This window comes from Cinclus cinclus, chromosome 9, assembly GCF_963662255.1.
Source record: "Cinclus cinclus chromosome 9, bCinCin1.1, whole genome shotgun sequence".
NCBI lineage: Eukaryota > Metazoa > Chordata > Aves > Passeriformes > Cinclidae > Cinclus > Cinclus cinclus.
In genome coordinates this window covers 12,224,575-12,246,435 of record NC_085054.1, presented here as the reverse complement: position 1 = coordinate 12,246,435, position 21,861 = coordinate 12,224,575, and the positions used below count along the sequence as shown (strand labels likewise).

The 21,861-nt window shown below is 34.9% G+C and overlaps 1 protein-coding gene across 1 annotated transcript in view; it reads right to left on the bottom strand.

Annotated features, from left to right (window-relative positions):
* KCNH7 (potassium voltage-gated channel subfamily H member 7) overlaps positions 1-21,861 on the bottom strand; it is a 206,677-nt gene that overhangs the window by 33,129 nt on the left and 151,687 nt on the right. Inside the window, exons 7-9 of the mRNA XM_062498275.1 lie at positions 10,319-10,744; positions 5,387-5,786; positions 4,724-4,923 (exon numbers count right to left, since the gene is read on the bottom strand). Of these exons, the coding sequence (XP_062354259.1) occupies positions 4,724-4,923; positions 5,387-5,786; positions 10,319-10,744 (1,026 nt within the window). The remainder of the gene's footprint in view (positions 1-4,723; positions 4,924-5,386; positions 5,787-10,318; positions 10,745-21,861) is intronic.

Sequence of the window (21,861 nt, the reverse complement as noted above, 5' to 3'; positions counted from 1 at the left end):
ATTCACCTTTCAGTGAGATTGAAGCCTGGCAACCTTATTGAGAATAAGATCTTTTGTTTTCAGTCATTGCCACAACACAGATGTGTGACATCTTTATGCTGAAATTAGTGAAGCTGCAGTGGACCATTCTTCTACAGTCTTGTTATAGTTTCTGAGTACATCTGGAAAGTGATCTCTGAGATATGATACATTGCTGAACAAGGAAGATGGAAAATTATTTCAGTATCTTCAACTGTTGACTCCCTTACCAAGAGAAAAGTTTTAAGTCTGTAAAAGATGAAGATTGACCAGATCTGTATATTTAAAAAAATATGATCGTTGAAAAATTAATTGCTCTTGTTTTTGAGATTTTAGACCACAAAGTACAATGCACTGAGAAACTGATAAAGGATCATTTAGAAATAGATGAACATTCTTGAAAATATTTTTCTTCTATTTTCTATAAGTCAGTTCAATGTAGGCAATCACATTTTTTAGGTTGTCTTTTTTAGAAAATGAATGAAGAGGTTTGTGGCTAATCATAATCCAGCTAATCCTGGGTGGTTTATATGTTGTGATTTCTGTTCTGACATAAAAGCAAACAGCAGTACCAAGTTCCAACATTACGCATTCCCTCGGTTTAAGAATTTACTGCTAGGTTTTGTTCCAAACACAACTAATTTGAATTAGTCTTTTAATGGCACAAGGAATTTCTCCTTGCAGTTTTTGGAATTTTAATTTGCTTCTCTAATCCTCTGTTTCAAATATATTAGTGGCACTGGTTCTGTTGATAAAACTGATTTTGTTGTAAGCAGTGATCACAGTGGGAGGAAAAGCAAGAATAAAAAATGTACTGACGTCAACCAGGTATCAGTGGCCAATTTCTTACAAAAGAGGCCTGCTCAAGGCAATGGTGAACCTGCCCTTTATTTGCTACTATAGAATTGCTGGTTCTCAAGATAGGTGTGTGCTCTACTGTACTTGCATGATCACAGTGGCCAAGACAAATACCACAACAGTAAAATTAACCGTTTTCTTGGGTGAATGCAGAAGTCATACATTCATTTATAAAAATTCTGATTTGCACTCCCCTTTCATGCTATTGGGCAAAACTCAAAACAAAAAGACATCTGTCTCAAGTCCAAAATTTTAATTAATGTTTACATTGGGTTAAACACTTTTCAGCTTGTCCCAGTTAGTTGCTTCTTCAACTTCTTTTTAAATGTAGAATAACCAATAAAGCTATTCAGATGCACAGAAGATCCATGGAAAGAAAGGGTGGGAGAGGATTGTAAAAAATACATGCATAACTTAAAAAAAAATCTAAAACATTAAATAACTGATCATTTTAGGGTAAGCATCAAAGGCATGCTATTATCAGTGCTGGACTGATAACACAGGAATGAAAGAGGAAAAAGAAGGCAAAAAGAATTTAGGAAAAATAGAACAGGATAGTTAAAAATGTTACAAGAATTGGAATCTTTGGGACTGGTGACATCTTTCATGAAACAATATGCAATGCAAACAGTTTTTGTTTAAATTTTATTTTTCCAGTGTATATCACAGGGACATAATTTAAATTATGCTTATTCTATAGACTCAAGATTTTTATCCAGATTAAAATAAATCCCAAATCCTGTTTATCCTGTCCATGCATAATTATGTGGAACTGTTTTTAACCAAAAATACATTATGTAATGGAATATAATCAAAAATATGTAGAAATGGAGCAGAAGGGAGCAAATGAACAAATAAACAAGGTCTCAGCATATTTCACTTGCAGGTCTTTTAAGCTAATTTTAAGTTTAACCATTTCAAATAAGGATAAAGTATTATCTGCTGGTTTGCAATCTAAGGTGTAGAATTTTGTTTAGAAAATCAAGTTTTGTCTTAGTTCACTATTACTCCTGAGTTTGAAGGGGTTTCTGTTTAATCTCTTTTTTTTAATGTTTTATTTTCCATTTTACCTGGATTCTTAAATCTATTACTGAGGATAATTTAAAGCATCTTTTGAAATACATTCTCCATGTTATTTTTATATATATATATGAGTATGTTTATGTATATGCTGCATGTACATATATATATATAATGTAAATTATTATGCATGTCATATTTCAAAGGAGAAAAAGAACTACATTTTTGAATTTTTTTTCAGCTTTCCATCATGAAATGAAAAAAAAAATATATTGGATGAAACTCTGCCTTCAGAATTCACAAAAACCTCCATGTAAACATGGGCAGAAGTCAAACACATTTGTCTGAGGACAGTATTAGTCCTTTGTTCTGTAAATGCAAGTATTTCATGCAAAATTAAGTAAAAAAACACATGCAAGTCCAACTCAGATGCACATGGCTAATAGCCAAGAAAATGTAATTGGTGCGTGTGTTAACATGCATATATGGTTAAAACCAAGAGCATTCACACAAAGGAAAATGCAGAATGATCAGCAGCATGACATCTTAGTCAATGACATTCCTACAGAGCAATATCTAATGCAAACCAATATGCACATGACCTTTTTTGGACAGAGAAGCATGACTTGAGTTGTGGGGTAAAACAGTGATTAATAAACATGGTTAAATTAGCATTTTTAATGTCTAATATTTAGTAACCATTTTGCCCCACATCTGATTCTACTTTGATTATTTCCCTTTGCTATCTACCCCTTCATCATGCAAAAAATTACAATTAAAATTCGAAAGCATTGAACAAGCTCTAAACCCAACAGATAACATGGATATTCTCCACACTTTATACTGGAATTAAATTTGATATAAATACCTCCTGCTCTTACCAGTGGGTGGTGTTATTCCATGTATTTAGGTGTGAAGCAGACAGGAAAGAGATAAATCTTTCATAAGTACAATGTAAATCACACAATTCTTATATTATCCTTGTACTAAGTGTAATACATTCAAAGTCTTAAAGGAAATAAAATGATTGACATAAAACTCAAGGGATAGAATTGTGAACAGAATAAAGAATAAAATACAACAAGATACTAAACTTGAGAGTTTTTCCACACTTTATTTAAAATAAATCCTCCATGCTGCCTCACAATCATATTGCAAAATATGGGCTATTTAATCCATGTAATTGTTATTTCACATTAATGACAAATCCAAGTTTCCAAATTATGCAACTTTTCATGTGACAACATCCAGTTATAGTTACTATTTCATGTGAACCAGGTGTTTATAGCACATCCATTAGTGGTAATGAATTAGTCAAGGCATATATGATTTTGTAATATCTTCAGAAATAATTCAGTGAGGTACTTTAGGCTTCGGTTGAATACACCTGCAGCTTAAGGGCCTGATCCTGCAAAGTGCTGAGCACCCTACAGTTCCATTGCCATCAGAAGGAATTAGGGATATTCAGTGCCACACAGGATGAAGCTACTGATGCTGCCTTCCACTGCAGTAATCCCCATCAGAGGTTTATACAATTGTCCTTGTCCTGCCCTGGACATATTATCCCTCTGGAGGGGACACATGAAGTGGCAGGTGGAGCCAAATATATTAATTTTCTACTGTATTTTAAAGATATGCTTTACTTAATGGTAACCATAAAGTCAAATTGTCAGTGATTCATCTTCATAAAAGATTTTAATCAAAACCATTGTTTCAGTTTACTGCATAAAAATGTAGTACTCGGCAGCCATTCAGAAATGTATGTATGTATGTATAATACCGCATGAAAGCTGTTTGAATACTTGTAAAAATTTTGGAAGTTGTTTCTAATTAAATTGTTACAAAAGTGTACAGGTCTTCTTGTTCTTGACAGCTTTCTGGAGAGCTCTGAAAAGTTTCTAATCTCTAGCTCTGAATAGCTCTGGGAAGCATCCCTACAGACACATAGATTCACAAGTCCTTAAGATGCACAGTGCCCTCAGAGTCTTCAAAATGACTTTGAGTTTTCAGAAAAAAATGTTTCTATCTCCAGAAAATAAAACAGAAATATAGATGCTTTCTTTAGCTCACTAGCAGATTGTTATTAGTTTTTAGCTAGACATGTATTTATAGAAGGAGAGATTACAGGGGCTTTTTTATCAAAACCAGAAAATATGAGTGTTATTCCTTTCAGTTCCTAAAAAGGAGTTTCTGTGGATGGCTGAATGGTTAGTTGTACTGTGGTGCTTTTCAGTACAGAATTATGTGGTTGTGAATGCAAGTGAGTTACTTTTCAAACTATCATGGGATTCAAATATTTCTCTTTGCAAAAAGCAGCTAAACCTGCCTGCTCCTCTCTTCAACTCATTCCCAATATACCTGTTCTAGATTACATGGAAGGATTCTGAAAAAGAATTTGATCTCCACAGGTTTTATAGAACAGTAATTCAGTAGTTACCAACACAGGTACTCTTGTTTGATACTGGAAATGGAAAATCAGGGCAAAGATAAAACAAAATTCCGGAACACCTATGTCTGAAATAAGAAATCTATGACTTCTTTTCTCTATTTAAGCTTAAAGAAGTCACCTGCAGTTCTCAAGATTTCCTATACACAGTGAGAATTCAGATTTCTGATAAACCTGGCAACAACCTAGGCAGTGATACATTTGTATGTCAAACATAGTGGCTTGATTGTCAACAACTGAGATATATACATCCACCTTCTTAAGCTTGTACTTTTGCAGCTTATAAATACAGCTTGTAAATACTAAAGACTTACATTCTATTTCTAATTTCTCATGCATTTATCCATTCCTCAGCATCTCTGCTTGAAAAACAGAACATACCATGTTCATGTCAATGCCATTGGTGTAGGTCCACGCATGCTGGAAGTATTCCTCCAGTCGCTGCCGCAGAGGGTTCGGGATCTGATGAAAGCGTATGAACTCCTTTACACGCAGCATCTGCATGTGATACCGTGCAGTTCCCGAGTAGAGTCTTTGGATTATTGCAGATACGTTTCCAAAAATGCTAGCATACATTAATGCTGGATTAACGAGAAACAAAACTTAAGTCATATCATGGGGCTTTGCACATGAGTGTGGCTAAGCAAAAGTTAAGAACAATGGGAAGAACTAAAAAGGTATGCATACATGTATAGGTTCAGTTTTAAAGAGAAAAATAAAATATGATTATCCAAATATGATGGGCTATAATTTCCTAAATCCACTCCAAACTCACCTTCTTACCTTATACAGGATTTGTTTACAGACACTGATACACAACACAAATATTCTGAGCGTTTGGATAACAGATTTTGAGTAGTCAAGGAACTTGATTACTTCCTGACACTGAATGAGTCACTACATATTTTTGCATACAACATTCCTTTCCCTAGGAATTTACCCTTCCGGCTGCATGCTTATAATCTTATTCGTTTAGAATGTTAAGCCATTTGCTCAAACACAGAAAGGAAAAAAAAGATTTAAGTCCATGATAAAATTACTTACAGCCAATCAACATGACACAGATGGAGAAGATTTTCTCTGAGTTGGTGTTAGGAGACACATTTCCAAATCCTACACTTGTCAGACTGCTGAAGGTAAAATAAAGTGCTGTAACATATTTGTCCTTGATAGATGGTCCAGAGCTTGCATCACTCTTATTGTAATGCTTTCCTAGTTGTTCTCCTAAAGAATCCAACCAGCCAATCTTGTGAGCCAAGTAAGGTCTTTCTACATTCCCAATGGCATACCAAATGCAAGCAAGCCAGTGTGCAATTAGTGCAAATATGCACATGAGGAGCATCAGAACTGCAGCACCGTATTCGGAGTATCTGTCCAATTTCCGTGCTACCCTCACCAAACGCAGCAGTCTAGCTGTCTTCAGAAGGCCTATTAGTGTAGTTGTCTGCAAAAATAAGGTAGAAATTAATTTTCTCTGATAGCAAATGTATTCTTATGAATAGAAGGCATGAATAAACCACTACAAATTCTATTACTTTGGGGAATCAACAAACAAAGTAGAAGAAACCATTTCCATGCAATCTGAATTTAATTTTCTTTAAACTATCAATTTTATTATAAAACCAGGGAAGAAAATAAGAATTGTACATTTGAAATCAAGATACACTGAAGTTGTCATTATGTGCTAAATACCCTTTCATGTTGAATATTTTACTTGATCTGGACTCTTCAGTTGACCATAATGGATTTAATGATGCAATAGATTAATGATTTTTTAAACATGATAAAATCGTAAGTTATTGGTACGACTGTCCATGGTAATAAGTATTTTTGAACAAAGCTGTGTGACTGTGTTTGATCCTAACTTAGAAACTCTTTGCAATGCTCTGGTATACATATTCTAGAAAAGAGAAGTAATAGGGCAGAAGTGTCCCAAAGAGTATATCTACAAGATTCCTCCTAGTTGTATCGACAGGTGAATGAAGATGAAGCACTGTGAACAGAACATCATGGAAAAGTTACTCCAAATGAATCTTTTTGCATTTTACAGGTGTAGTGGCAAGACCCAGTAATAAAAGTACTACACCATTAGAAAAATAAATTGGAAGTTTTAAGCAGGAATATATTTTAAGATTTTTAGTGCAGCCTTCTGTTATTATCCATTGCAGCCTCTCTGAGGCTCTGATCTTTCTAAAGGAATCTAGAGGTTATTAATACAAGTTTTCAATTTTCAATTAGTAAATAATTTTCATGCTTCCTAATTCTTTACAATAGACAGCATTGTAAAGGGGAATGACTGGATTAAAAAACCTCCTCAGCTGCTTTTTTTCCATGCATTAAGTCTGAACATGTATTAAGGTATTCAGTAAATGCCAAGAGTGCACACATTTCTAAGTTTTTGTTTGTTTATTTTTGTTTTGTTTTTTGTTTGATTTGGTTTTTCTTTTTTTTTTATTATCATGCATGTGTATTACATGACACTTAACAGGAAAAGTTTTCTGAGTCTCACAAACCACTCAGGCAGTAGTAAGCATCACATTAAATCTTTCTTGCAACAAGTACTAGGCTAGTTTTTATGTTTTATTAAATCCTTGCATTTACCATGTTTCTGAGTAAAAGCCCAAAGCTCTTGGAACAAAACAAGAGTCTTTCTTGGTTGCATTTCTCAGTGGACAACTCAATTAATAGTTCATATTTTCTCAGTAAATGAGCAAGAGGATAATGTATGGGAACACTCAGTTCAATTTAACACCCCAAATAATAACTTCAGGTTTAATTTCTCAGTACCACATAAAGAAGGTTAGTGACCTCAATAGTCTGAAAGACCACACCCTTCAAAATGCTATGCTTAGGCAGAGATTCAGAAGCATATGAATATTGTGATTAGTTTTTTTTTTTTTTTGTAAGGTAGATCAGGCTTCTATATTTATGAACTCTTAAGAAAAGCTAAGGTTTGTTTTTAGTGGTGTGTTTGAAACTTTCTATTACAGATGTAGTCATATCTTTATAGCATGCAAGAGACTGCAAATTCTTACAGTGCCCCTTAAATAGATCAGATGGTAGATTGTGAATCTATAATATGTTAACACTGTTCCACCACATTCTTAAGATAAAACTTGCTAATATTATTCATCCTCAGTGTCAATCCTATACTTGGATGCATCCGTTTGAGCTCTGGAGTATGTAGAAGGTATATAACACAAGAAAACTTCATCACTTCAGGGGTAAAATCAGCTTGAATGAGACTAGATATGCTTAAGGCATCAAGAAACTCATCCTGAGTTTTAATTTTCTTTAACACAGTGGAGAGGTTTTAACACTAAAATATAGGTGAAAGAGGTGAAAAGCATGGCCCGCAAGTTTTGATGCGCCTTATATGCTGTGTATTTCTCAGCCTGGATGTAGCCTTGACATAGTAACAGTATAGCTCCTATGTGTCACTTGGCCAGGGACACAAGTTCTTGCCTTCAGAAAGTCTCATGTAACCTAATTCTGTTGGTGTGATGGAATACTTTGATCATCACAACATTCAAGAAGGCAGCGGTCCAACACTATCAGTTACCTTACCCTATCTGGTGCAAGCAATTAATGTCTGCAAATAGCAATCTGATAGATGCTGCTCTCTTCTCTGGGTGGCTTGCTACTCTGTTTTCATCATACCTATCTGCTGGACTGAAGTTCAAGAGTAGTTGGATAATCACATCAAAATCTTTTATCTTCTTTCCTCTCCATCTACTTCTTTTTATCTTCCCAAGTATCAGGGAAGCCACCTAACTTTTCCAACACACCCACAATAAAGAGAGAATTATTTACTACCAAACATCATAATTTTGAGTCTTATTGAGCAGAAATAAAATTTAAAATTGCAGTATTCCCCTGTTTGAGAAATTGGAAAGTTAACGGTCTAACTCTGTTGCTTTCTTGTGGTTGAAAAAGTATGGCTCAAATAGAAGCATTTGGATAGCGCTGTATGTGGTATTTGGATTATTATCTCCTGTCCTTTCAAGACTCCGTTTGATATCAAGGTGTTTTAAAGCTGCATGAGCACACATGGAGCTCTCTTTGACCTTATGTTGTTTTATAAAAAGACTATTCAATACAATTTTTCATTGGGGATCTTCTTTTAAGAATCTCTAGATAACAAAAAAGAGCTATTTCACAAAAAAAGATAACCATTATGACTGAAAAAATTCTATTAAATGAAAAATGCTCCATTCTGTCAGTTTTACATTTGCCTCTTCTTGCCAAACTATGAGAACGGGATCATTGGTGAAATGTTATAGTTAGCAATGTAGGAAGAAAAAGTGCAGTAAGTAGGAGCTTACATATTGGATATGTAAGTGATTGACGTATTCAATACCATGATTGAGAGAGGGAAGCTATGATGGCATGGTGAATGGAACATAATCTATATGGCATCACTGCTGCTTAGATAAACAAACCAGCTTTTCCAAGTAGAGAAGCCGGTCAATTATTAGATTTTGAGGAAATAAAGAATCAATTTACTTATATCTGCAATAGTGAAAAAGTCATTACAAGGTCAAATAATTTCTGTTTCAACTTCCACATTTTTATATTTGTCTGCTCATCTGCAATAATTCACTTGTTTGTTACTGTAATCTGTAGTGTTATCTTATGTTAAAGTTATCCCTTTAGCATGAATTTAGCACCTGGAACTTTACTCTTAAGAATATCTGTAACAGAGGAAGTGTGGAAGAATGATGTTCAGGGGCACTCCTTCAATGAGCTTTGGAATTGATCCTTTTTGTAATCCTTTATGTTCCACACTTCTAATCACTGAAAATAATTTTTCATTGACAAGTGAAAATGACCAGTGATCAATGATCAGAAAGGGATGAAGACCACAGCTGAAGAGGAATGTTATAGTCTGAGTCAGAAGTAATACCATTATGAAAATGTTTGTCATTCAAATGTCTGTGCTTTCAAAACCACAGAAAAAGTTATCTGCAGAAAGATGGAAAAATGAATACAAAAGGTGATCAAATTTTCTCTTAAATCTCTGGCCTTTTTAGTCACCTTCTGAATAAAAAAGTTCTCTTCTGGTAAGACAACTATTAATATGTTCCCTCTGTCCTTTATATTACTCTCTCTCTCTTCTTATTGCTTTCCTTAATAGCATTTCTTTTCAGTGCATCATTTAATCTCATGTTTTTCTGGAATCCTCATTTACCTGTTGCTTGGTTTACTGCTTTAAAAAAAATTTCCACATTCTGTACATCACAGAAAATTCTCTAGTTCTCTAGTTTTCAGAAAAAAAATATTATGATTTTATCCCTTCTTAAATTAAATAAAATCATTTAGAAGGACTGGGCCAGGAATCCAGAATATAGCATATATTTTTCTACCTTCGGACCAGATTTGGATGCATATATTGAACAGTTTTTTACTCAATTGTGTAGATAGATCATACCTGTCAAGGTAATATTTTTCCTTTTTTTTGGTAGTCCATATTGATAAAATTGACAACAGCCAAACATCTTTGATAACTAATATAGTTTATTATTACTACAACTAATCTGTTTTCTGCTAGGTCAATATCTGATCTAAACATTTTGAACAGAGAAAAATTATTTTAATGATGCAATATAAACACCGCACTTACATGCATCATGGGCAGTTTTTAAAAAATAAGTGGCAAATCAAAGCAGCAGATCTTTTATAAAACCATTTGACCATGTCCTTCATACACAATGTATTTATTATTTCTAAAGACAGTATCAAATATGGCATAACTGAAAAATACTAACTGAATCATTCAATGTTTTCTCTTGGCAGTGAAAGCTAATACTGTACATTATTCTGCAAAGGAAGATTTAATTTTAGTCTAACTTTAAAAGATGGAATCAAAATACTAACAACCTATTAAATGACAAGCAAAAAATACTTTAGGATACACAGAATACCATCATGAAGTAATAGATTAAGATTTAAGATTTCTTATTCATTTAAGCTTACCTCTTCAGAGCCAGATCCAAAAATCAGCAGGTCAAAAGGTATTGCAGCAACCATGTCAATTAGGAACCAGCCTTTGAAGTAGTGAATTGCTATTTTTGCTGGATCACTTACCACTTCTTCATTCTGGTTTACATATGTTGTTCTGAAGTTTATTAGAATGTCAATGATAAACATAATATCCACAATTAAATCTACAACATTCAGCGGGCTACAGGAGTATCCACACTCTCTCCTCTTCCGATCCTCACTGTCATTCAGAAGGAAGGCAGCAGAGTAGGGGGTGAATATGGCCGTGTATATGACCAGCAGCAAAATGAGCCAGTCCCAGACAGCTTTGAAAGGACTATAGTGCAGTATAGTAAACTTGTTGATGCGAGGTGTCTGGAGTTTATATTCTGGTAGAACATCAGCCCCTAAGGATAGAACCTAGAATAAGAGATACACCACATCAGTAATCAGACAGTGCATTTACTCCAGCTTCTGGTAAACATAGCAAATGCAGGTCAAAAGTCCTTCATTGTAGTTTTGAGGATTAAGCTTCAATTGCTTAGTGTTTTGGAAAACTAAATTTCTGTGAAATTTGTGGTGTCTGCCAGGTCCAATAAATTCATTTGTAATTTTGCGCAGTAGGTTGATTCTTGTCCCCTGTAGCAAACATTAAGAGGCATATTTTATATCCATAAAATCTGCATTATTAAGCATGTCATCAAATTCATTTATCTACCACATGATAACCTTGCCAGACTACTCATGGAAAGTGAATTATTTTTCTTGCTGTGTTTTTCTTCCAAAGCAAATCTTTTATCATTGGCTTACATTCCCTACAAAAGAGTTTACCCTCATTAGAAAGTGTAGGCAACAAAAAATAGAAGAAAAAAAAGTTAGAGAAAGATCTGTTAGTGTCCTTGACATATATCTATACTTCAAGTTTTGTGGTGTGAAAGACCTTCATGCACAGACAAATTTCACTGAGGCTGTAGTTCTAGTTCAGTTAAAGGTGTGACAAAGGATACCAGAGGAGTATTACCTTTTTCTCCACTTCTACTTTTGTCAATGTCTAAAGCTTATTTTCCTTTTAAAACTATGTATTTGTTATCTGCTGGTGTTATCTAAGTTGGATTTCAATTTTATTTGGAAGGATTATGTTTGTAAGCACTGCTTAATTTGCTGGCTCTGGAAGCTGAAATGTTTGCTTTGTTGCAAAGAGCAAGTATTGTGTGAGCTACAGATAAAAATTCTTTGGCTGCTCTTTCAGTCTGACTGACCTCTGACATGAAGTAACAAAACCTTTAAGAATAAAAAGTTGAATTATATTTTGTCTCTATTCAGTGTTTGGGATTGTCAACAATGATGCTAATTATTTCCTACTGTGCTGCATATGATCTCCAAATTCCTTTGGGACTCAGAACACTGCTTCATTTTACACACACTGGTGAACAAACATCAGATGGTGACAACCTTCAGTTATTACTCATTTGGGCAATATTCATATAATCTTATACCCTTTTTCCACCAGTTGCTTTTGCTTATTCCTTATTCTCCTGCTATTTAAAAACAATTATATTAAAAATAAGTTATTTCAAAAGCTATTATAATTAATAATTCTATTCAAATGAAATGATGATTGGAAGGGGATATATACCTTTTCAGTGGTATTGTCTGCTTTTATTTGCTTTCTTTTTACATTTTGTATTTTGGGAGATTTTGGCTTGTTCAAGACTAAGGGAATCCATGCTCCTCAAACATTACTTTCTAAAATTCTAAGGGTCAGCACATTTTTTCTGTTTAAATTTTTGACAGAAAGTGTTGCTTAAGTCTTGGATCCTATCCTTAGTAATCAAAGTGGCACTAATCTTAGTCAAATTCTGCTTTGAAAATGTTGTGAGAACACAAGGGTTAATAACCACTCTTCCTTGAACTTGAAGAAAGATGTGATTAGGTCATCCAAAAGAATATGTGCTAGCTTGAAGCAGCCACTAAGCACTGTGCTGAGCTGGTGGTAGAGGCTGTTCATCAATTTTTTGTGTTGTAACGAAGACTTGCACTTAACTAATGGTGCTGGCTATTTTTTTATGCATTAAACGCATTAGCTGACAGCAAGCTGTAGCATTACTTAGTCTCTTATGCAGTCTTAATATTTTTAGACCCCCACCTGATGAGTTGACAAGAATGTTTTCTTAGTATTTGAGAACTGTGAGTATATGTGCCAAGTGAACTGCTATTTAGAAAATTTATATCACTGTTCTCCTGTTAGATTTTCAGACAATGGAGAAAATTGATTAGGCAACAAGGACAATAAAGCTTACTTCACATGTTTCTTTCTGCTGCTTGAAAATTCCAGACACACTGTGCTTCATTTCAGAGGAACACATAGTATAAATTGGACTAATTCCCTTGAAATCTGACTCCTAATTTTAGTTCCATGTATTCCTAAATTGGTTTAAACTGAGTTAGGCAAAACTGGAGTTTAAAAACCCAAACAAATGGGCAAAACAAGGGAGCAGCAGTATAAAAATGATCATAACAGAAATGCATCCAACTTTTTTTGGTGATAGTTTCTTAGACACACAACACGAGAGAGGCAGAACTGATGGTTGTGAGTTTAGTATTCATAAGGTTATATAGAACTTTACATTCCTACATTGCTTACTCCCATGCAATGAGAAGTGAGAACAAACACTCATATTACTGTTTTGCTTGTTGCATCTTGAAAAAGATGTGACTTCATTTCTCAAATAAAAAAACCACAGTGGCACACACACAAAAAAGACAAAACACATTATTTAGTTTTATGTTGGCAGTTTCAATAAAGACTGATCGAATATGAGATGAATTTCTCCTTTTTCCTGTTATGTAACATGCTTGCAAAGCTTGGGTACTGATGTTGGCCAATTTTGGCTACCATGGATAATGGAAGACTTCAGTCTACTTAGAAAGTCACTTAGAAGACCTTTAATATTTCCACTTACTTAAAATAGATGTAATCAAATTCACAGTTAGTAAAAAGAAAATGCATTAACTTATCTCTTCTGGACAGTAAAACTCATACTTTGGATTGTAAAAGAGGTAGCTTAGGGAATGAAACATTTTTAAGAGTAAGAAATGTGGTTAGGACAAGACTGAAGTATTGCAGTGTTAAAACATGTTTAAACCTTGGGACAAGACATGATGAAAAAGCCAAGCTTCTTGGCATCTTACTTAAAAAGGCTATAATGTTAAGCAGAAAAAGTCATACCAGCTGCACTTGGTTTCTCTTAAGAAAAAAATAGAAGTATTCAAACTTGATTAAATACCACCTCACTCTGGCTTTCCTAGGGAAATCAGGAATGTCTTTATAACTGGAATGCTTTTACAAGCAGTATTAGGTGATTAGATTTAATCTATTTAAAATGTGAACATTTCAAAGTTAAATAAACTTTACTGTATTTTGCCTTTGAATAAAGAACTCTGACATAAAATTCAAATTTTCTGTGTTCCTGTTTATTGCATTCACTGTTGTAGCAGCACTGCAGCAAGTTGGAAGGATTCACTCGAACTCATTTTTGATTCTGTGAATCTTGCTTCAGGTGTTTCACAAAGACAGGGCTGGTGAACACCTTCTACACTTTTTAGGTTCACGCACTCACTTCCTAAGTTCACAAGTTCAAGGTGACTGTTATTATAGAACGGCTGTAATAAGATACCCTGAGAAATATGGAGTGAGATTAAAGTAACTGTCATAAATTAGCACAGTTTTAGATTTTTCTTTCTGAAGTGTTTGGTAGCTTTCAGTTCCTTAAAGATAATAGTAGTTCACTGAAATTGAAAGAAAATATATTTGAGGATGATGAAAATTTATTTTTGGCTGCTGTTCCGTTAAGCAAGAGGAGAAAGGAAGTGTATATACCAGAGGTGTACAAGATGGACTATCAGGTGACAGTTATTTAAAAAAAAGATTCAGTAAGCCTTATCATTTTACACTGGGTTTTACTGTTCATGATATAATGTTTTTAGGGGCAGTTCTATCATCTTTTCCCTAGAGAAAGCCTTCCTAGTACCAGGTATAACTTCTGCCCTGTCTTGTGTTTAAAAGATCTTGTTTGGTATAGTGTTTTCTGATGAAGTTTCAGAGCTAAATTGGGTTGGTGTGCTTTGAAGTACATGAGCCACGTGTTTCACTGGGTAACTGGATTGGGTAGGGGACTCTTGCTGTATGCTCTGCAGCATCACATGCAGAAACAGTATTTGACCCTTCTTCTTCCCTGTACAGGTTCATTTGTAAAATAGAATATGTTGGCAAAATGTTATACAAGATGTTGGATAACATGGGAATTTTATTCTGGTGTCTGTTACAGAGTTTCTCAATGATCTTAGGCAAGCTGTCATTTAATCTCCTTAATTTCTGGCAAGTAAAGAGAAGAATATTTACAACTGAAAGTATCCTAAAGAAAACTGAGCTGAAAACTTTCATAAAAGCTGCTTCGTAACAGCAATGGGCCCCCATAATTCTTACTTTTCTAAATTTAGTTGATTAGTTTTATTTTTAAAAATTAATTCACACTAATAGTTGTCCTCTTGTCCTGCACCAAAAGAAGTGCGACAAGCAGGGCAAAAGAGGTGATTTTTCCCCTCTACTCCACTGTCATGAGACTCCACCTGGAGTGCTGCATCCAGCTGTGGGACCCCCTGCATGAGATGGGCATGGTCCTGTTGGAGCAAGTCCAGAGGAGGCCACAAGGATGAGGAGGGGGCTGGGTGTTTACAAAGACAGATCTACTTAAGGTTGTTCAGCCTGAAGAAGAGAAGGCTGTAAGCAGAACTTACAGTACCTACCCATTTCTAAAGAGGGCATACAAGGAAGTCAGAGAGAGACCTTTTTGCAAGAAGACAAGCGGGAATGGTTTTAAAGTGACAGAAGACAGGTTTATATTAGATGTTAGGAAATATTCTTTACTGCGAGGGCAGTGAGTCACAGGAACAGGCTGCTCAGAGAAACTGAGGATGTCTCATCCCTGTGAGTATTCAAGGCCAGGCTGGACGGGGCCAGAGCAACCTGGAGTAGTGGAAGGTAGCCCTGTCCACGACAGGGAGATTGGAATCAGATAATCTTTAAGGTCTCTTCCAACCCACACCATTCTATCATTCTACGATTCTACTACTCAAACTGTAGTTTCGAGACACTCTGAGAGACCTGTACTGGTACCACATGTATATTCATGAATTTTGTTCTGAGGCATTTTCATTCTAAATTTATTAAAGAATGCAAATGCACACAGTAAAAACCAAAGACCTAGAAACAAAGAAGCGCAATAGAATATGAATAAGTCGTAGCAGGAATAATAAATGATTAATGCCACCATGAATTGTTAAATAAATATTTCTGTCAAACCATTGCATGGATTAACAGTTTGGTTTCCTGGTTATTCTACCACGTCATTAGAGCACATGTAGCACAGGGTTGTTACATGCTGCACCAGGCTCTTCAAGTGACTATAGAGCTATGTAAAGCACATGAACATGGAAAAGAACTGGGAACCATGCCTGATGCTTTCAAGAAGCACTAAACTCATCCCATGAACATATTGCAATTGCATGGACCAAATACATATCTGAATTATTCAGAACATTTTAGACCTTTTTCACTTCTGCTAAGAAGTCACTATATTTTTTGTGCTGTATATTTCCAAAAAACCAGCAGATAGGTGACTAATGTACACTCACAGAAAGAATATGTAACATACTCACAATCTAGGTAACACCTTTCATCTCAGATATGAGTACTTCACATCCAGAAAATTTGAACAAAGAGCAATGTTTACAGGTGACAAAATATCAGAAGAGGTGTAATGGCTTGAGGGAAACCCAACAGTTTTAAGGTAGATGGACATAGATATCTGTGTGATGTGGAAGTTTGATGGTTGCAAACCTTAATAAATTAGATGGTACTTTGCTATGTCTCATGACCAAGTGTGCCTCATATGAAGTGCATGTACATTTAAATGGTGCAGTTATATTCAGTACTAAATACTGTTTTGTCACTGCTACTTCTGCAACAGATGAATTAAAGTAAATCTTGCACTAACAAGGTTGGCTATTGCATAGCACCTCTCATGTTAAGAGAATTTCATAAACATTTAATAAAGTTCAAACTGTAAATATAGTCCCAAATTATTTTGGGAACTTTAAAATAAACATTTAGCTCATCCATAAAACATCTTGCATAAAACTATGGAAGATGGTACCTGTTCAAATGCAATGTTGAAATATTTATTTCTAGGAAATACTCTATGATATGAAAAGATATTATTTTGCCAATGTGTTGCTGCACTCACTCCAGCAGTAGTCTGATGCTAAGCACACACTCCTGAGAAATGGATGATCACTCCAGCATTCTTAAGCCAGGAAGGATGTATCAAATCTAGAAACATATCAGCTCCTCATATGCTGAGAGACGTGAATATCTACTATGAACAGTGATTTAAGAAACTCATTGTATAAAGTATATTTAACATCAAAATATGAAATTGCGTGAAAATGTGAAGAAGAAACTGAACCAGGGTAATTGTATTGTAAACATTATCACAGCTAGTGGAAAAAAGGGAAAGAATTTTAAACATCTATCTCTTTAGATCTAAGCCAAATACATGATACAATGTCTTCCTTTAAACAGGTAGTTTTGAACTAATGTTCAGATCTTTATCAACAAGGATAATAAAAGTATTGGACAGGAAAAACTTGGGAAGGAAAAGAAATGAGAAACATGAATCAGATCTTGTAAGCGAAAGCCATATTCTTGTAATTCACTGGTTTTGTCCTGACCTTAAACCTGAATGATAGTGCACTCAAAATGAGACAGTATTGCTTCAGCTTTAAAATAATTTTAATAGATCTTATGGAACTGTCTTCTCTTGAAGTAACCTCTCCCGTCTCTCGTTTCTCCTGTGTATTATTTCTGTTGAAGCTGCCAAGCTATAACTAGCAAGCACCTCTCTCCTTTTCCTCTCTATTCATACTGTTACCATGAGGCATCTGCAGACTGGACCTCCTAAGGAGATTTCTGAATCTAAAACAAACTAAAAATAAATATTACATGAATATTAATGTACAAATGGAATTTAAATTAGCATTGGCTCTGTGATAGTAGGAATTTCCTAATTCCCCAAGAGACTATAATGGACTTTCATATTTCAGTCATCTTGATGATTGTCTTCCTTATGTAGACAGGAACAGTCAACATTATACCAATACTGAAAGAAAGCTGACGTGTTCTTGATTTGGTGCAAACACAGCATTGCATAAGGCTTTCATGTACCAGCATTATGAGGTATTTTTACATGTAAAAATATTTGTTCATGTCTTTCAAAGGACAGCTATGGAAGAACATCTGAAATACTAATGATGGGAAATCTTAATAATACTTTCCTTCTTGTCTTACTCCCTTTGAGTTTATTAAAGGCTTTACAATTATGTAGTATGACTATTTCTGTATAATGCTGAATGCTAAAATATTCTCCTTGGGAAAATTTGTAGTAAAATTATAAGGTCTTATATAGAAAATTTTTGTTTGTTTGTTTGTTTGGGGTTGGTTTTTTTATAACTACATCTGCATGCCAGCAAGTGTAATTTTAGGTAGATATTGAAATAGAAATTTTGTTATTAGTGATGAAATCTGAAAATTCAAAGCTTATCTGAGTGTATTTAAATTTTTTTTGTTCCAGATATCGATCTGTCACTACATGAAACTTGTTTGACAGCAATGGGACTTCCTGTCAGTGGTAAGTGCCTTGCTGAGGCCACAAAGTGCTGAACTTTCATAAAGTTATCAAATAATTATATAAATCTTATTCAGCTAAAAATATTTACATACACAGCAAGCCAAAATCCTCAAATGGCTAAAGAAAGTTATGCATGTTCCATGATTAAAACTGTAGAGCAATCTTTTTCTCCTGTTTGTTAAGTAAAATTGTTTAGGTTTCAAGGAATAATATTTACTGGATATTACCATTAAACAAGATTCTTTCACCAAAATTGAATATATGTATATCTCTATATATCTCTAATATATAATTTATTGCTATTAAGCTAGATATTAGAAGAGAGAAGGTATTTTTAAAGTTCATTTTACATGAAAATATTAAGAAATGGTATATAATCTCAAACCTCAGGAGCCTCTTCCTGCTAGTCACTATGTAATTACTTTCACATTGTCAGAGCAACACTCAGAAGCACATAGATTTACTGAGAAGACTTTACTGATCTTTAAAACTTAAATTAGGGGCATACAGATTATTAAAGAAAATATTTACGGAGAAGATATGGATTTTTTTTTTAGTAAAAGCTAATGACAGAATATGTATTAAATGTTGTGTAACCCTGTCATTTAAAATTCACTATGAGATATTTCAGAAGACAGCAAATGCTATCCTTCAACATTCTAGTGAGTTTGTGAGTTATTCCTTACTCTTCTGGCAACACTAAGCTGCTGACAAGCATCACATGTCTGAAAACAAAATATCAAGCGTCAAATTTCTTATAAGGGCTTAAATTATTGTGTGGTTTTTAGTAAACAGAAAGATATTTTCTATCATCTGTTCATAGCATGACAATAAAGCAAGCAGATTTTGTTCTTGTCGATGTTATCTCAACCTTATAATATTTATTAAAAAAGTATTTTTCATTATTATACATTTTGACTGTTTTGCTAGCTGTCAAATACTTTGATTGGATTAAGAAAACCATAATAGCTATAAGAATTTCTGAAGTACATGGAGTGATAATGAAGTAGCTACATTCACAGTTTGGTTCTATGATTACAGTACTTACTGACAGAACTCTCAGGAGTACAGGAGAGAGGAAGATCCTTATGCATATCTTCAAATCTAAGTTTAACTTTCAGTTTCATGGCAAATTTTTTTTTTCAGTAATATGCAAAATAAGCAAACTTTAGTTTCTAGAAAATCAGCATTTTGTAATTAGACCCCATAGTGTTTAAAAATGTATGAACTGCAATTGAAACTGTTCTGGTAGGGAGAAAAGCTTACTTTAAAAATTACCATCTTCCCTGTGGCTTTCCTTGTTTGTACCTAATGAGCACATCCCAACCTTGTTCACTTAAAGGAGATATTTAGTCTCATATTTAAAAAGATGCTTCCTTAATGTAAAACTGGCAACTCCTTGAGTAAAATAATAAATTGTTGTGCTTGTAATAAACATAAAGTATCTTAAGGACACTTTCACCATGTGCTACAACGTGAAATTTATTCAATGGTCAAAGAAAAACAGACTTACTTAAGGTAAATCACTTATTAAGAAGAAGAAACTGAGTTTTCTATGCACTACAAGTATCAGCTAAATATTCATACAAGTTCAGTATTTTATTTCATATAGATTTTTATTTTATAGTATATTTTTACACCTTAGATGGTGTTGGAGATTAAGTGTTGGCTTATTTATGGCTAAAGCATCTGCATGAAATACTTCTTCCTGTTGTAGCAGAACTGCATTACAAAAACTGCAGAGAAGACCATGATGGCCTGAATAGGCCTCCTGACTAAAGCCTGGAACTACTCATCAATGAAGATAGTGACTCAGGTCTGGGCTGGGGGGAAAGAATACATTCACAGCTGGATCAAGCTTAGCACCTTCACTTCGGGGTGCAGACCACAGCCCCAGGGCTATCAGCTGCCAGGCTCACACGGACCTTCATGACAAAGCGGGGGAGAGAGGTTTTGGGTGTGTGGTGAAAAAGTCTCCGTCAGAGGCAGCGAAAACCCATCCTCCACTGTGCAGAGCTCAGCCGTGGGGCCCTTCACCCCAGGAGCAGCTGCATCCACGCGAAGGACAGCAGAAGGGTGGCGTTGGTGACGTGGCCCATCAAAGGCCCCCCCAAAGGGGTCCCCAGTCCCTGCACCAGAGCACTGCAGGATGATGCAGCAGATCCACAGTGTTGCAAGGGACAGTGTCAAACCGGCCCCCTTAGGGGAGGCACCTGGCTGTTCCCACCTGGCCAAACATACTTTAATCCTCTGGATTCTATACTTTCTGATGTAGCAGCAGTGGCAGGGAGGGGGGACTCTCACCACCAAAACCAGATGGAAGGGGACAATGAGACATGGTTGGGACCCCAGGAAGGGTGATAGGATTCCACCTAACCCCTGTCACTGTGCCTCCATCCCCCCCCCACTACCCCGTGCACAACTCTTTCTGGCTTTCTCTCTTTCTGTCTTTCTCTCTTTTTCTCTCTTTCTATCTTTGTCTCTCTCTTTGCCTCTTTTACTGTTAAATAAAATGTACCAATATTTTGGTGCCAACATCTAACCTCATCTGGTTTTATTCACTTTTTTTTGGGTATATTTCAAACCTCTCTGGGTCTGGTCCGTGTTATCCACAGAAGCTGAGTTTCCCTTGCTCATGTGTGTTCAAACTGGTTTGTTACAGATGGCCTGAACTGACCGCTTTTAATAAATACTTCCTAGAGATTTCTGTGTGCTATGTTCATTAATTTTATGTTCAGTAACACCAATACCACCCATAAAGCTCAATAAATGCTTTGAACATACATTTTCCCACATTTATTAACTATGACTATGCATTGAGTATATCTATTTTATAAACATAATATTTGGAATTCAGTGAACCTTTGATTTTGGTTTCATATGTCTGATTGCTGATTTTTCCTTTGGTGTGATTTTATTGATATTTCAATATAATTTAAGGAGTGGTGGGTTTTTGTTTGTGTGTTTGTTTGTTTTTCTTTTTTTTTTGTTTGGTTTGTTTTTTTTTTTGTAAAATCATTAATCTGAGCTATTCTGGGCTTGCCCTTCTCTATTGATCCTGGTACCACTTACAAGCTGAAAGCATTATCCAAGTTCTAACACATGACAGGTAATAATGAGAAAAATGACCTTCTCATTCGGCTTATTAATTTTAAGTGCATTCAGAATTCATCAAAAAACACACTATGCTGACTGGGGTTAATGGTCTCTGCTTTTTCTTACTATTTCTACTACTTTGAAAAAATGCTAACTCTAAGTAGAAAATATTTTTCTCAGCTGCCAGTACATCAAAAAACAACTAATCCACATGCTTTTTCCCTCTCCCTCTGCCCAACTCAAAAGAATAATAACCTCATTGCTATTTCTCATTAATAAGCTTAAGGATATAATTTATAATTAGTGTTAGAACATAACTGCTTTATAATCATCATCATACCACCTCCAAATTGCAGGAACTTTCTGCTCTTTAAGATTTAGCTTATTCATCAATTTCTTTCATTAGTGAAGTGTGTGACAGTACAAATTTCTTTGAAAAAATTAATCACTAGATTACCCATGAAATTTTCAGCTTTTGTACTAGCTAGTATTACATTAAAAACGAAAAGAATTAAAATTGTTAGCTGAACATGCTTGCCTTTTTTTTTTTCCTGAGGAAAATGACTCTCAATAGGTGTGACTACATAATTTCAGGTAAATGCTAAACATTGCTTGTCCAGGTTATGGCATTTTATGGCTAGATCCAACATTGGCCCTACTGTATGTAGATGTACATTCTGCAATAGAGCAGTG